We start from the raw sequence: 14,260 nt of genomic DNA on the forward strand, positions 1-14,260 counted from the left end.
GAAAATGATGTACATTTCCCCTGACACCATAAAGTGTCACACCCTGATCTGTTTCACCTGTCTTTGTGCTTGTCTCCACCCCCTCCAGGTGTTGCCCATCTTCCCTATTTCCCCAGTGTATTTACACCTGTGTTCTTGTTTGTCTGTTGCCAGTTTGTTTTGTTTTCAAGCAAAGTGGTTTTCCCTGCAAAAGTGCCTTGCGTGCAAAATTATTCAGCCCCTTGAACTTTGCGACCTTTTAGCCACATTTTTCAAACATAAAGATATAAAACTGTATTTTTTGTGAAGAATCAACAACAAGTATGTCACAATCAGAAGTGGAACAACATTTATTGATATTTAAAACTTTTTCCCAAATCAAAAACTGAAAAATTGCAAAATTATTCAGCCCCCTTAGTGAATACTTTGAGCGCCACCATTTGTGCGATTACAGCTGTAAGTTTTATGTCCATCAGTTTTGCACATCAGAGACTGAAATTTTCCCATTTCCTTAAAACAGCTTGAGCTCAGTGAGGTTGGATGGAGAGCCACTTCATGATTGTGTCCCACTTGTTGTTGATTCTTTACAAAAAAATACAGTTTTATATCTTTATGTTTGAAGCCTGAAATGTGGCAAAAGGTCGCAAAGTTCAAGGGGGCCAAACACTTTCGCAAGGCACTGTATCTTGTTATAGTTCCTGTTTTCTAGTTTTCCTGGTTTTAAGCATTTCTGCCTGCCCTGATCCTGAGCCTACCTGCCATTCTGTACCTTGTCACACCACCCTAGATTATTGACCTCTGCCTGCCCTGACCCCGAGACTGCCTGCAGTTCTGTTCTTTATGGACTCTGATCTGGATTACTGACCTCTGCCTGCCCTTGACCTGTTGTTTTGCCTGCCCCCTGTTCTAGTATTACACTTTTGTTACTTTGACATCTGGTTCTTCTCCTGAAACGTGATACAAAAATACTCATTACTTTTTGAATTCTTGGCAGGACAGGAAAATGGTCCAATTCAAGCACAAAGAACATCCCTGGTCATCCCTACTATCTCTGATTTGATGGTGTCACGTCCTGACCATAGAGAGCCCTTGGTTCTCTATGGTGTAGTAGGTCAGGGTGTGACTAGGGGGTGTTCTACTTTAAATTTTCTATGTTTTGTATGGTTCCCAATTAGAGGTAGCTGGTAATCGTTGCCTCTAATTGGGGATCATATTTAGGTAGCCATTTTCCCACCTGTGTTTGTGGGATATTGTTTTGTGTTTGTGCATGTACACCACTACATTCACATTTCGTTATTGGTTTATTGTTTTTGTTTAAAGTTTCACCATAATAAAGATGTGGAACTTCCATCACGCTGCGCCTTGGTCCATCTTTAATCACGAGTGTGACAGAATATCCCACCAAGCAAGGACCATGCAGAGTGTGACGGAGGTAAAGGAGTTTTGGACCTGGGAAGAAATTATGGGAGGTTGTGAGACCCTTCCTTGGAAGGAGACACCAAGGAAGGTGGAAGGCACACGACGATGTCGGGGACCGCGGCCACAGAAACACCAAGATTCTTTTTTTTTGGGGTGGGGGGGGGGATTAGGGGTGGTCGGCGGAGCAGCGGAGATTGGAAGAGTGGGTCCTCAGTCCGGTGCCATCTGTGCCAGCTCCCCTTACTCACCTTGAAGAGCCATAGACCGTCAGAGAGGCGATGGGGTAGTTGGGAGAGAGAGAAATGAGAGAAATGTTATGTAGGTGTGTTCTGCACGGCATCCGACCTGAAGAGCCTGTCAGCAGTCTGGTGAGTCCTGTGCCAACTCCACGCACTCGCCCTGAAGTGCATGTCACCAGTCCGGTGCCACCTGTGCCGGCTCCACGCACCAGGCCTCCAGTGCGCCTCTCCAGTCTGGTACGTCTTGTGCCAGCTCCACGCACTCGCCCTGAAGTGCGTGTCATCAGTCCGGTGCCACCTGTGCCAACTCCACGCACCAGGCCTCCAGTGCGTCACCCCAGCCCGGTATTTTCGGTGCCAGCTCCAAGGCCTGTGCCTTCCTCTGCGCTGGTGCCCAGTCCAGGCACGGCGGCCAGCCCAGCTCCAAGGCCGGAGATTTCCTCTGCAATGATGCCCAGTCCAAGCACGGCATCCAGTCCCGCTCCAAGGCCTGTGCCTTCCTCTGCGCCGGTGCCCAGTCCAGGCACGGCGGCCAGCCCAGTTCCATGACTGGAGCCTTCCTCTGCTCCGGTGCCCAGTCCAGGCACGGCGTCCAACCCAGCTCCAGGGCCAGAGCCCTCTGCGCCGGTGCCCAGTCCAGGCACGGCGTTCCATGACTGGAGCCTTCCTCTGCGCCCAGTGGCACGGCGTCAACCCAGCTCCAGGGCCAGAGCCCTCTGGGGTCTCCAGGGGGTTCAGCCCGGCGCCATGGTCAGATCTGGGGCCTGGGGGGCTACAACCTGCACCGGAGCCGCCTCCGACACTAGCCACCCTCCCTAACCCCCATTTGGTTTCAGGTTTTGTGGCCGGAGTCCGCACCTTTGGGGGTACTGTCACGCCCTGACCATAGAGAGCCCTTGGTTCTCTATGGTGTAGTAGGTCAGGGCGTGACTAGGGGGTGTTCTAGTTAAACTTTTCTATGTTGGTGTTTTGTATAGTTCCCAATTAGAGGCAGCTGGTAATCGTTGCCTCTAATTGGGGATCATATTTAGGTAGCCCTTTTTCCCACCTGTGTTTGTGGGATATTGTTTTGTGTTTGTGCATGTACACCACTACTTTCACGTTTCGTTATTGGTTAATTGTTTTTGTTTAAAGTTTCACCGTAATAAAGATGTGGAATTTTCATCACGCTGCACCCTTGGTCCACTCACTACGACGATCGTGACAGATGGACTCACTAAACACATGCTTCGCTTGTAAATGATATCTGAGTGTTGGAGCTTGGCTGTGGCAAACTGTTAATTAAAAAAAAAGAAAATATGGCCATCGTTTGCTTAATATAAGGAATTTGAAATGATTTATACTTGTACTTTTACTGTTGATACTTAAGTAATTTTTTTTAGGTATCTTTACTTTTACTCAAGTATGAAAATTGGGTATTTTTTACACCACTGATGCGTTCAGATAAATACTGGCATGTAAACTAAAACAAAATGTAATGTTAGTCATTTACAACAGTGTCAAGCAATGCAGTCAGGTTGCAGTCCTGGTTAGGGTTTCTCACCTTTTTGACCTCATATTTAATGGCCAGTTTGACGCGTTCGAGGCAGGGCCGGTTGTTTTCGCTGGGCGGGGCATTGTCCACATCACCGTTCAAGATGGCCTCCACCTCCTCTGTGTCTCTGCACTGGTCCAACACCCCCACGACAAAGTCCTTACACTGCATGGACAACTTCCTGTAGTCATTCTATTGAGAGAGAGAAAGGAAGTGAGGGGGAGGTTGAATGCTGGGAGGATAGAGATTGTGGCCGAGAAAGGGACACATGAAAATAGCAAGGATGGAAAGAGAGGAGAGAAAAGGGGGGAGAGAAGGAAAGAGATATGAATCAAATTGATTTATATAGCCCTTCTTACATCAGCTGATATCTCAAAGTGCTGTACAGAAAGCCAGCCTAAAACCCCAAACAGCAAGCAATGCAGGTGTAGAAGCACGGTGGCGCGGAAAAACTCCCTAGAAAGGCCGAAACCTAGGAAGAAACCTAGAGAGGAACCAGGCTATGAGGGGTGGCCAGTCCTCTTCTGGCTGTGCCGGGTGGAGATTATAACAGAACATGGCCAAGGTGTTCAAATGTTCATAAATGACCAGCGTGGTCAAATAATAATAATCACATTAGTTGTCGAGGGTGCAGAAAGTCAGCACCTCAGGAGTAAATGTCAGTTGGCTTTTCATAGCCGATCATTAAGAGTATCTCAGACAGGTAGCACGTCTGGTGAACAGGTCAGGGTTCCATAGCCGCAGGCAGAACAGTTGAAACTGGAGCAGCAGCATGGCCAGGTGGACTTGGGCCAGCAAGAAGTCATCATGCCAGGTAGTCCTGAGGCATGGTCCCAGGGCTCAGGTCCTCCGAAAGAAAGAAAGAACATACTTAAATTCACACATGTCACCAGATAAGACAGGAGAAATACTCCAGATATAACAGACTGACCCTAGCTCCCCGACACATAAACTACTGCAGCCTAAATACTGGAGGCTATTAAAGAGCAACTGAAAGATATGAACAACTTCTCTGATAGAAAACAGTCTATGTGGAATCAATATTGGGGGAGGGGGGTTCTACTAAGTTATATGGAATTGTTTTAAGAAGGTCAAACTAACAATCGTTTAGCTATTTGATTTGAAGTGTTCAAAAAAAATGGAGAAAAAATTTCATCATTTGATGAAACATTATTTTTGGCCTTCCTATTAGCCCATACAAATGCATTGACTAACAGACTCACTACATGCAACAACAGATAGTCCCCCAAAAATACAAAGGAAGTTTGTTTTGAGTGTCTGTCCTTTATCTGAGAATCATAACAAAGATTTGGAAAAATGTGTTATTTTTTTGGGACATGTGTTAACCCCTTATTTTTGGAACTAACCAGTGTCCATATGTACTCCAGTTATTTGTTCAACTGCTACCGGGGGACCTTCTGATCAGTCTTCTGAGGCCTGTGGGCGTCCTAGAGTAAAACCGACATGTACGTGTTCGTGAGTGTCTCACCTTTACACAGATGGGTCATAGTAGTGTGTAGCCCAAACTGCTCAGACGCTACAGACAGAAGTTGGCAGATCAGCTGTACCAACTTCAGACAAGTCCCAAGATGCTTGTGGGGGTCATAGAGAACACACACCATCGTGTTAGTGAGAGGTCATAATAGTTTGTAGGCCAAACCGTTCGGACGCTCCGGTAGAGTAGACCATTCTGGCTTGGTCACCTTTCACCGCAGATGGTGTTACATAGGCGGATGTTGTCGATACAATGCAAAACAACAGATATCTCTAGTTTAAACTGACAGATTTTTATGGGTAATTTTTATTATGTTTATAAGATTTCCACGGGGTGCGGACATCGACCTTAGAGTTAATGGGATAATTTTGGTCATAAAGTCAGACTTCTCCAAAAGTGAGATCTGCAAGACCATTTGGAAAAGATTGTATGTCACATAATGAAAGGTACTGAGCTTTCCTTGGGTTGGGTTCATTTCAATCCTTCCCACAGCTGGCAGCACCCAAGTAATCATTCATTTGGAGTGCAGCTGCACACGACCCAATCATATTACCCATGGTCAATTTGGTTTGACATCTGATATCCATATGTGGGGATAGTAAGGGACCATCAGTAAATGACACAATGTACATGCAACAATATTTTAAATGTCAATAGCTTAAAACGTCAAGAACATTTCAATGACTTAAAAACCTCTAACCAACTCTAAATTGTAAAAATTAATCTACAAATATTGAAAGCATTTATTAAGACTAAAAGATGTGCAACATGAAAATATTGTTCCATTTACACTGTGCAATTTATTGATGATCCCTAACTATCGCCATAGATACGCTATCCAAAGTATTACCAACTTTGCCACGGTCACCCCGTGCTGACTGAAACTAATTGGGGGAAAAAGTTGACTAGCTTCCTAGCTAGCCTAGGCTACTTTCAGAAACAAGACCTGGTTAGACTGTTTCTAGATGGGGGAGTGACTATTTGGGTTTCCATTTTGGCATAGTGAAAGTACAAACACTTCCCTCGTTACAACACACACGCAAGAGACACGCACGTCAAAGCACACCTCCAAGACTCAAATATTTCTCTCAGTCGCATTTCCTAATGAGTAAAATTGAAACCCAGGCTAAATCAGGAATTTCAGCCCCCCCTTAAAGGTGCAGAAGATAAGGAGAAGCGAGAGATGAGTGGTAGAATGTTCCTGTGTAGGGAGAGAAGAGAGAGATGAGTGGTAGAATGTTCCTGCAGAGGGAGAGAGGTCAGAGTGGTAGAATGTTCCTGTAGAGGGAGAGACGAGAGAGATGAGTCACAGAATGTTCCTGTAGAGGGAGGGAAGAGAGAGATGAGAGTGGTAGAATGTTCCTGTAGAGGGAGAGAAGAGAGAGGTGAGAGTGGTAAAATGTTCCTGTAGAGGGAGAGAAGAGAGAGATGAGAGTGGTAGAATGTTCCTGTAGAGGGAGAGAAGAGAGAGATGAGAGGTAGAATGTTCCTGTAGAGGGAGAGACGAGAGAGATGAGAGGTAGAATGTTCCTGTAGAGGGAGGGAAGAGAGAGATGAGAGTGGTAGAATGTTCCTGTAGAGGGAGAGAAGAGAGAGATGAGAGTGGTAGAATGTTCCTGTAGAGGGAGAGAAGAGAGAGATGAGAGTGGTAGAATGTTCCTGTAGAGGGAGAGAAGAGAGAGATGAGAGTGGTAGAATGTTCCTGTAGAGGGAGAAAAGAGAGATATGAGAGTGGTAGAATGTTCCTGTAGAGGGAGAGAGAGATGAGAGAATGTTCCTGTAGAGGGAGAAAAGAGAGAGATGAATGGTAGAATGTTCCTGCAGAGAGATGAGTGGTAGAATGTTCCTGTAGAGGGAGAAAAGAAGCGATGAATGGTAGAATGTTCCTGTAGAGAGATGAGAGTGGTAGAATGTTCCTGTAGAGGGAGAAAAGAGAGCGATGAATGGTAGAATGTTCCTGTAGAGAGATGAGAGTGGTAGAATGTTCCTGTAGAGGGAGAAAAGAGAGAGATGAATGGTAGAATGGTCCTGTAGAGAGATGAGTGGTATAAAGTTCCTGTGCAGCTAGTGTTTGTATAATAACTTGACTAGCTGTTGGGAAACCAGGTGCAGCTCTGGAGACAATTTCACAGCTTTCAGCTCTGACATCACACTCCCCCTCTCCTTCTCTCCCATCCCTTCATATTGTGCCATCTCTCTTTCACATAAACATTTTGATTCATTTTCCAAACACTCCCTCTCCCTCTCTAAACCCCAAATATCTCTTCCTGTATCTCTTCCTATCTCATTCTTATATTTCTCTGCCTCGTTCATCCATTCACCCATTGCTCCTTCTTCCATCCTTCCATACTCCTGCCTCCTTATGTGCTCCCTTGAACCCCACAGAGCTCTGCAGGCCAGTGCTTGAGGTCCCTCAGATATGCTAACACACACATAAACACTCATAAACAAACAACCACACACCCACAAATTCAAGCTTGACACATGCACTCACCCCCATGCGTGTGGACATGCACATGCGTGCACACAACAAAGAATCCATCAGTGTATTTCATTTGCACGAAAACATACTAAATCTGCCAACCAATGCCTCCAGGACCAGTCAAAATGGTTTGTCGAGCTAAATGTCGACAGAGACTGAAATGCATATTTTCAATATTTTTTATTGAGTATAGGCTTTCATTTGTTTTTTCACTCTATAATTTAGGTTCGTATTGTGGAGTAACTACTATGTTGGTGATCCATCTCGGTGTCCTCCTATCACAGCCGTTAAACTCTGTAACTGTTTTAAAGTGACCATTGGCTTCATGGTGAAATCCCTGAGAAGTTTCCTTCCTCTCTGGCAACTGAGTTACAAAGGATGCCTGTATCTTTGTAGTGACTGGGTGTATTGTATTGATGCAATTAATAACTTCACCATGCTCAAAAGGATATTCAACATCTTTTTTATTTATTTTGACCCATCTACCAATAGGTGCCCTTCTTTGTGAGGCATTGGAAAACTTCCCTGGTCTTTGTGGTTTAATCTGTGTCTAAAATTCACTGCTATATACCATATCACCAAGTAAAACTCTCAGTATGTTGTCTATCACTAGCAGCACCATATCACCAAGTAAAACTCTCAGTATGTTGTCTATCACTAGCAGCACCATATCACCAAGTAAAACTCTCAGTATGTTGTCTATCACTAGCAGCACCATATCACCAAGTAAAACTCTCAGTATGGTGTGTATCACTAGCAGCACCATATCACCAAGTAAAACTCTCAGTATATGGAAATATAATTGGTGAATAAAGGTGACTCGGATTCTGATGAAGGGGAGGAGCCAGGTTAAAGAGGATTTTTAAGCCTTGAAACAATTGAAACATTGATCATGTATGTGTGAATTAAGTTGATTCTGATTCATTGATACTGAGTGTGTGTATGCATGTGTGTGTGTGTTTGTCTGTCCTGTCCAGGGGCACTACAGGAGCGCGATGGACCTGTCTAGCCGGTCGGGGGACAGACAACGCCAAACTAATGTAAGATGAATGTGGGACTTGTTACAAATTATCTGCATCAAATTCATAGCATCAAAATGAACACACATCTAACATTATGACCCTAGTCTTATCTCTAACATAGACACATTGTCTGCTACAATCCCTATCCCTAACATTAGGACCACATTGTGTGTTGTCCCTATCACCTTAACCCACTTGGACAATACATGACACCTTGTCAACATCACCCGGGACAACAGCGGGGCGGCAGCGTAACCTTGTGGTTAGAGTGTTGGACTAGTAACCGAAAGGTTGCAAGTTCGAGCCCCGAGCTGACAAGGTACAAATCTGGCGTTCTGCCCCTGAACTAGGCAGTTAACCCACTGTTCTTAGGCCATCATTGAAAATAAGAATTTGTTCTTAACTGACTCGCCTAGTTAAATAAAAACAGGCTTATACTGCACACAAACACTGCAGAGGGCAATGACATCACTGGTGGCAACAGCACCTGTTAGATTCATAATGTCCTTCCTTTCATTGAAATAGAGGGAGGGACAGATAGATGGAGGATGAGAGGGAGGTTAGAGGGAGAGAGGGAGAGGGAGAGAGATGGAGGATGAGAGGGAGGAGAGAGTGAGAGGGAGAGAGATGGAGGGTGAGGGTGAGAGGCAGAGAGATGGAGGGTGAGATGGAGGATGAGAGGGAGGTTAGAGTGAGAGGGAGAGAGATGGAGGATGAGAGGGAAGTGAGAGGGAGAGAAATGGAGGATGAGAGGGAGGTTAGCGTGAGATGGAGGATGAGGGGGGGTTAGAGTGAGAGGGAGAGAGATGGAGGATGAGAGGGAGGAGAGAGTGAGAGGGAGAGAGATGGAGGATGAGAGGGAGGTTAGAGTGAGAGGGAGAGAGAAGATGGGAGAGGGAGGTTAGAGTGAGAGGGAGAGAGAGGATTGGAGAGGGAGGAGAGAGAGCGAAACAGGTTATAATGAATGTGTAATGAGAGAGATGGAGAGTAATAGAACTACGTCCCCCAGGAGACTATTTCTCATTTACAGTTCTGGGAAGCAGACAGACAGACAGCTCTAGTCACGACAAATGCCGACCCAAGCACCCGTCTGGACTGCACCCTTCTCCTCCCTTTACCTGACCCCCCCCAATGCCAAAATATTCCCCTCTGCCTCCCCTCCCTCCCATAGCTTCTGGGCTTAAATCATGTTCCCGTCCTTGTGGCTGTATATCCCACACTGCAGCATGAAACTCAAGACCCAATTGTGTGCTGTTAACATGTTAACGTGTGTACAGTATGAGTGTATACAGTGCCTTGGGAAAGTATTCAGACCCCTTGACTTTATCCACATTTTGTTATGTGACAGCCTTATTCTAAAATTATTCTATATTTTTATTCATCAATCTACACACAATACCCCATAATGACAAAGTAAAAACAGGTTTTCGTAAAATATTTATGATGAAATATCACATTTACATAAGTATTCAGACCCTTTGGCAGCGATTACAGCCTCGAGTCTTCTTGGTCTTCCACCACCATGCTTCACCGTAGGGAAGGTGCCTGGTTTCCTCCAGACGTGACGCTTGGTATTCAGGCCAAAGAGTTCCATCTTGGTTTCATCAGACCAGAGAATCTTGTTTCTTATAGTCAGAGTCCTTTAGGTGCCTTTTAGCAAACTCAAAGCAAGCTGTCATGTGCCTTTAACTGAGGAGTTGCTCAGTTTGGTCGAGCGGCCAGCTCTAGGAAGTCTTGGTGGTTCCAAACTTCTTCCATTTAAGAATGATGGAGGTCACTGTGTTCTTGGGAACCTTCAATGCTGCAGAAATGTTTGAGTACCCTTCCCCAGATGTGTGCCACGACACAATCCTGTCTCAGAGCTCTAAGGACAATTCCTTCAACCTCATGGCTTGGTTTATGCTCTGAAATGCACTGTCAACTGTGGGACCTTATATAGACAGGTGTGTGCCTTTCCAAATCATGTCCAATCAATTTAATTGACCACGGGTGGACTCCAATCAAGTTGTAGAAACATCTCAAGGATGATCAATGGAAACAGGATGCACCTGAGCTAAATTTTGAGTTTCACAACAAAGGGTCTGAATCCTTTAGTAAAGAAGATATTTTATTTTTTATTTTTTATAATTTTGCAAACATTTCTAAATACCTGTTTTCTCTTTGTCATTATGGGGTATTGTGTGTAGATTGATGAGGATTATTTTTTTATTTAATCCATTTTAGAATAAGGATGTAACGTAACAAAATGTGGGAAAAGGGGTCTGAATACACCTGGTGTATGTTTCTGTGTGTGTGTGTAGAAGAAGTGAGTCAGAAAAGCTCTCTCTCTCTCTCTCTCTCTCTCACACTCTCTCTCACACTCTCTCTCACACTCTCTCTCTCACACTCTCTCTCTCTCTCACACTCTCTTTCTCTCACACTCTCTCTCTCTCACACTCTCTCTCTCTCACACTCTCTCTCTCTCACACTCTCACTCTCTCTCACTCTCACTCTCTCACTCTGAGATACTGCTCTCTGTTCCTACACACCTTAGAAAGTATCAAAGCATACCGCTGATTATTGTGTGACTTCAAATCAGTTCTGGAGAGTCCCATTGTTGTGTGTATGGTGTCCACATCAACAAAAACTAGAATGGTCCAAACACACCAAGATATTCGTAAAGAGGGCAAACAAAGCCTATTCCCCCTCAGGAAACTAAAAGGATTTGGCATGGGTCCTGAGATCCTCAAAAGGTTCTACAGCTGCAACACTGGTTGCATCACTGCTTGGTATGGCAATTACTCGGCCTCCGACCGCAAGGCACTACAGAGGGTAGTACGTACGGCCCAGTACATCACATGTGCTAAGCTGTCTGCCATCCAGGACCTTTACACCAGGTTGTGTCAGAGGAAGGCCCTGAAGATTGTCAAAGACCCCAGCCACCCCAGTCATAGACTGTTCTCTCTACTACTGCAAGGCAAGCGGTACTGGAGTGCCAAGTCTAGTACAAATAGGCCTCTCAACAGTTTTTACCCCCAAGCCATAAGACTCCTGAACAGGTAATCAAATGGCTAACCGGGCTTTCTGCATTGTGTCCCGCCACCCACCACCCACCAACCCCTCTTTTACGTTACTGACACTCTCTGTTTATCATATAGGCATAGTCACTTTAACCATATCTACATGTAAATGCTACCTCAATCAGCCTGACTAACCGGTGTCTGTATGTAGCCTCGCTACTTTTATAGCCTCGCTACTGTATATAGCCTGTCTTTTTACTGTTGTTTTATTTCTTTACTTACTTTTTATTCAACTAATACATTTTTTACACTATTGGTTAGAGCCTGTAAGTAAGCATTTCACTGTAAGGTCTACCTGTTGTATTCGGCGCACGTGAAAAATAAACTTTGATTTGATTTGATGTGTTCTGATCTCTCTCCTGAAACTCGGTCTCTAGCGTGTGTGTTTTCTGTTTAGTGTGTCTGTGTGTGTGTTTGCATGTGTGTGTTGTATTTGTTTTGTGTTCCATCATCTCTCACCTTAAACTTAGTCTCTATGTTAGTCAGTCTGGCCTGTTAAACTCACCTTAAACTCAGTCTCTATGTTAGCCAGTCTGGCCTGTTAAACTTACCTTAAACTCAGTCTCTATGTTAGCCAGTCTGGCCAGTTCGTTGCTGAGCTCCAGCGAGGTGAATACAGGATCCTCACTAGACAGGGACAGGTAGGCAGCACTGGCCAGCCCTTTATAAGCGTTCATCCTGGAGCGCGAGTGGCTGAACGAGTCCCTTCTCTGCTTCTCTGCACACTCATTGCACTTACAGAAGTAGTCATGAGGCCTCTCAATGCGGGCCCCCTTGGTGAGCAGGATATGTACAATCTCATATTCCTGACAGTGTGCTGCTAGGATGATAGGGGTGACGTCATGAGAAAACCGAGTCCCGTCTTCGTCGTAAGCGTAAAAATCATCATCCCGTAGCTCCTGTTCAAGGGGACTCAGAGTGAGCCGCAGCCCCTGGCTAAATGCCGGGTTCCCTAATATGGCTTCCACAATACGCACATACCCTTTAGATATAGCCAATAGGAGCCCGTCACCCACTCTGGCTTGCCCCTCCTTCTTTAACAACAGCTCAGTCACTTCCAAGTGTTCGTTTCCCACCGCCAGCTGCAATGCATTCTGGCCCATGTAGTCCACACAGTTGAAGTTAAGGGTCTTGGACTCCTCCAGCATCTTGCGGACCACTGGGATGTTGCCGTACTCGGCGGCATCAAGGAAACCCTCTTCCTCGGGCGTCAGGGCCGAGCCACGCTCGTTAAACATGTAGGCGGGTCCTCGCACGGCTTGGCGACGCCCCTTCTCCCGCACTGTGGTGTGTCTCCGATGCATGGCTTCCATTCTAGAGAAGGGGGAGGAGGGAGGGAGGGCGAGAGAGAGATAGAAATGGTTAAGCAAGGGTTATCCCTTTCCTGCTGTCAATAACCAAAAGCCTCATGGGTGGAAGGTTCATATTTTTCACAATTTCAATATTATTAAAGTTTAAAGGGAGAGAGAGAGAGAGAGAGAGAGAGAGAGAGAGAGAGAGAGAGAGAGAGAGAGAGAGAGAGAGAGAGAGAGAGAGAGAGAGAAAGACAGAGAGAGAAAGACAGAGAGAGAGAGAGAGAGAGAGAGAGAGACTGCTGTCAACCACAGCACATGGCCGACAGCAGAGCCTGGACCTGCTAGATCCTGGGCCAGATCAGGGCCCTGAGACAAAAATAATGATTTTCCAGAGAAGATCCATATCTCAGGGAACTAGACCCATTACTAAGGTTTAAAAATAACCTCAACTGGAAACCAAACTGAGGCAGTGAAGGCAGTGAGGCAAAGATCCTGGACTTCCTGACAGGCCGCCCCCAGGTGGTAAGGGTAGATAACAACACATCCACCACGCTGATCCTCAACACAGGGGCCCCTCAGGGGTGTGTGCTCAGTCCCCTCCTGTACTCCCTGTTCCCTCATGACTACATGGCCAGGCACGACTCCAACACCATCATTAAGTTTGTCGATGACACAACAGTGTTAGGCCTGATCCCCAACAGCGATGAGACAGCCTATAGGGAGGAGCTCAGAGACCTGGCCGTGTGGTGCCAGAACAACAACCTCTCCATCAATGTGATCAAGACAAAGGAGATTATTGTGGACTGCAGCAAAAGAAGGAACGAGCACACCCCCATTCTCATCGACGGGGTTGGTTGAGAGCTTCAAGTTCCTTGGTGTCCACATCACCAACAAACTAACACGGTCCAAGCACACCAAGACAGTCGTGAAGAGGGCACGACAAAACCTATTCCCCCTCAGGAGACTGAACAGATTTGGTATGGGTCCTCAGATCCTCAAAAGGTTCTATAGCTGCACCATCGAGAGAATCCTGACTGGTTGCATCACTGCCTGGTATGGCAACTGCTCGGCCTCCGACCGCAAGGCACTACAGAGGGGAGTGCGTACGGCCCAGTACATCACTGGGGCCAAGCTTCCTGCCATCCAGGACCTCTATACCAGCTGGTATCAGAGGAAGGCCCTAAAAATTGTCAAAGACTCCAGCCACTCTAGTCATAGACTGTTCTCTCTGCTACCGCACGGCAAGCGGTACTGGAGCGCCAAGTCTAGGTCCAAGAGGCTTCTAAACAGTTTCAACCACCAAGCCATAAGACTCCTGAACACCTAATCAAATGGCTTCCCAGACTATGTGTATTGCCCCCCACCCCCCCTCCCCCTCTGTTACACCGCTGCTACTCTCTGTTGTTATCATCTATGCATAGTCACTTTAATAACTCTCCCTACCTGTACATATTAACTCAACTAACCGGTGTGGGAACATTGACTCTGTACCGGTACCCCCTGTATACAGTCTCGCTATTGTTATTTTACTGCTGCTCTTTAACTACTTGTTACTTTTATTTCTTATTCTTATCCGTATATATTTCCTTTTTATTTAAACTGCATTGTTGGTTAGGGGCTTGTAAGTCAGCATTTCACTGTAAGGTGAACCTGTTCTATTCAGCTCATGTGGCAACTGAAATTAGATTTGATTTGATCTGAATGGCCTGAGAAAGAAAGCACGCAGGGCATTTTAC

General features: G+C 45.8%; 1 protein-coding gene across 1 annotated transcript in view; it reads right to left on the reverse strand.

The window, feature by feature from the left end:
* Positions 1–12,533, reverse strand: part of LOC112255657 (short transient receptor potential channel 7-like) — a 55,421-nt gene extending 42,888 nt beyond the window's left edge. Inside the window, exons 1-2 of the mRNA XM_042325805.1 lie at positions 11,781–12,533; positions 3,181–3,363 (exon numbers count right to left, since the gene is read on the reverse strand). Of these exons, the coding sequence (XP_042181739.1) occupies positions 3,181–3,363; positions 11,781–12,533 (936 nt within the window). The remainder of the gene's footprint in view (positions 1–3,180; positions 3,364–11,780) is intronic.
* Between the last annotated feature and the right edge of the window lie 1,727 nt (positions 12,534–14,260).

Source organism: Oncorhynchus tshawytscha, linkage group LG08, assembly GCF_018296145.1.
Source record: "Oncorhynchus tshawytscha isolate Ot180627B linkage group LG08, Otsh_v2.0, whole genome shotgun sequence".
Taxonomy (NCBI): domain Eukaryota; kingdom Metazoa; phylum Chordata; class Actinopteri; order Salmoniformes; family Salmonidae; genus Oncorhynchus; species Oncorhynchus tshawytscha.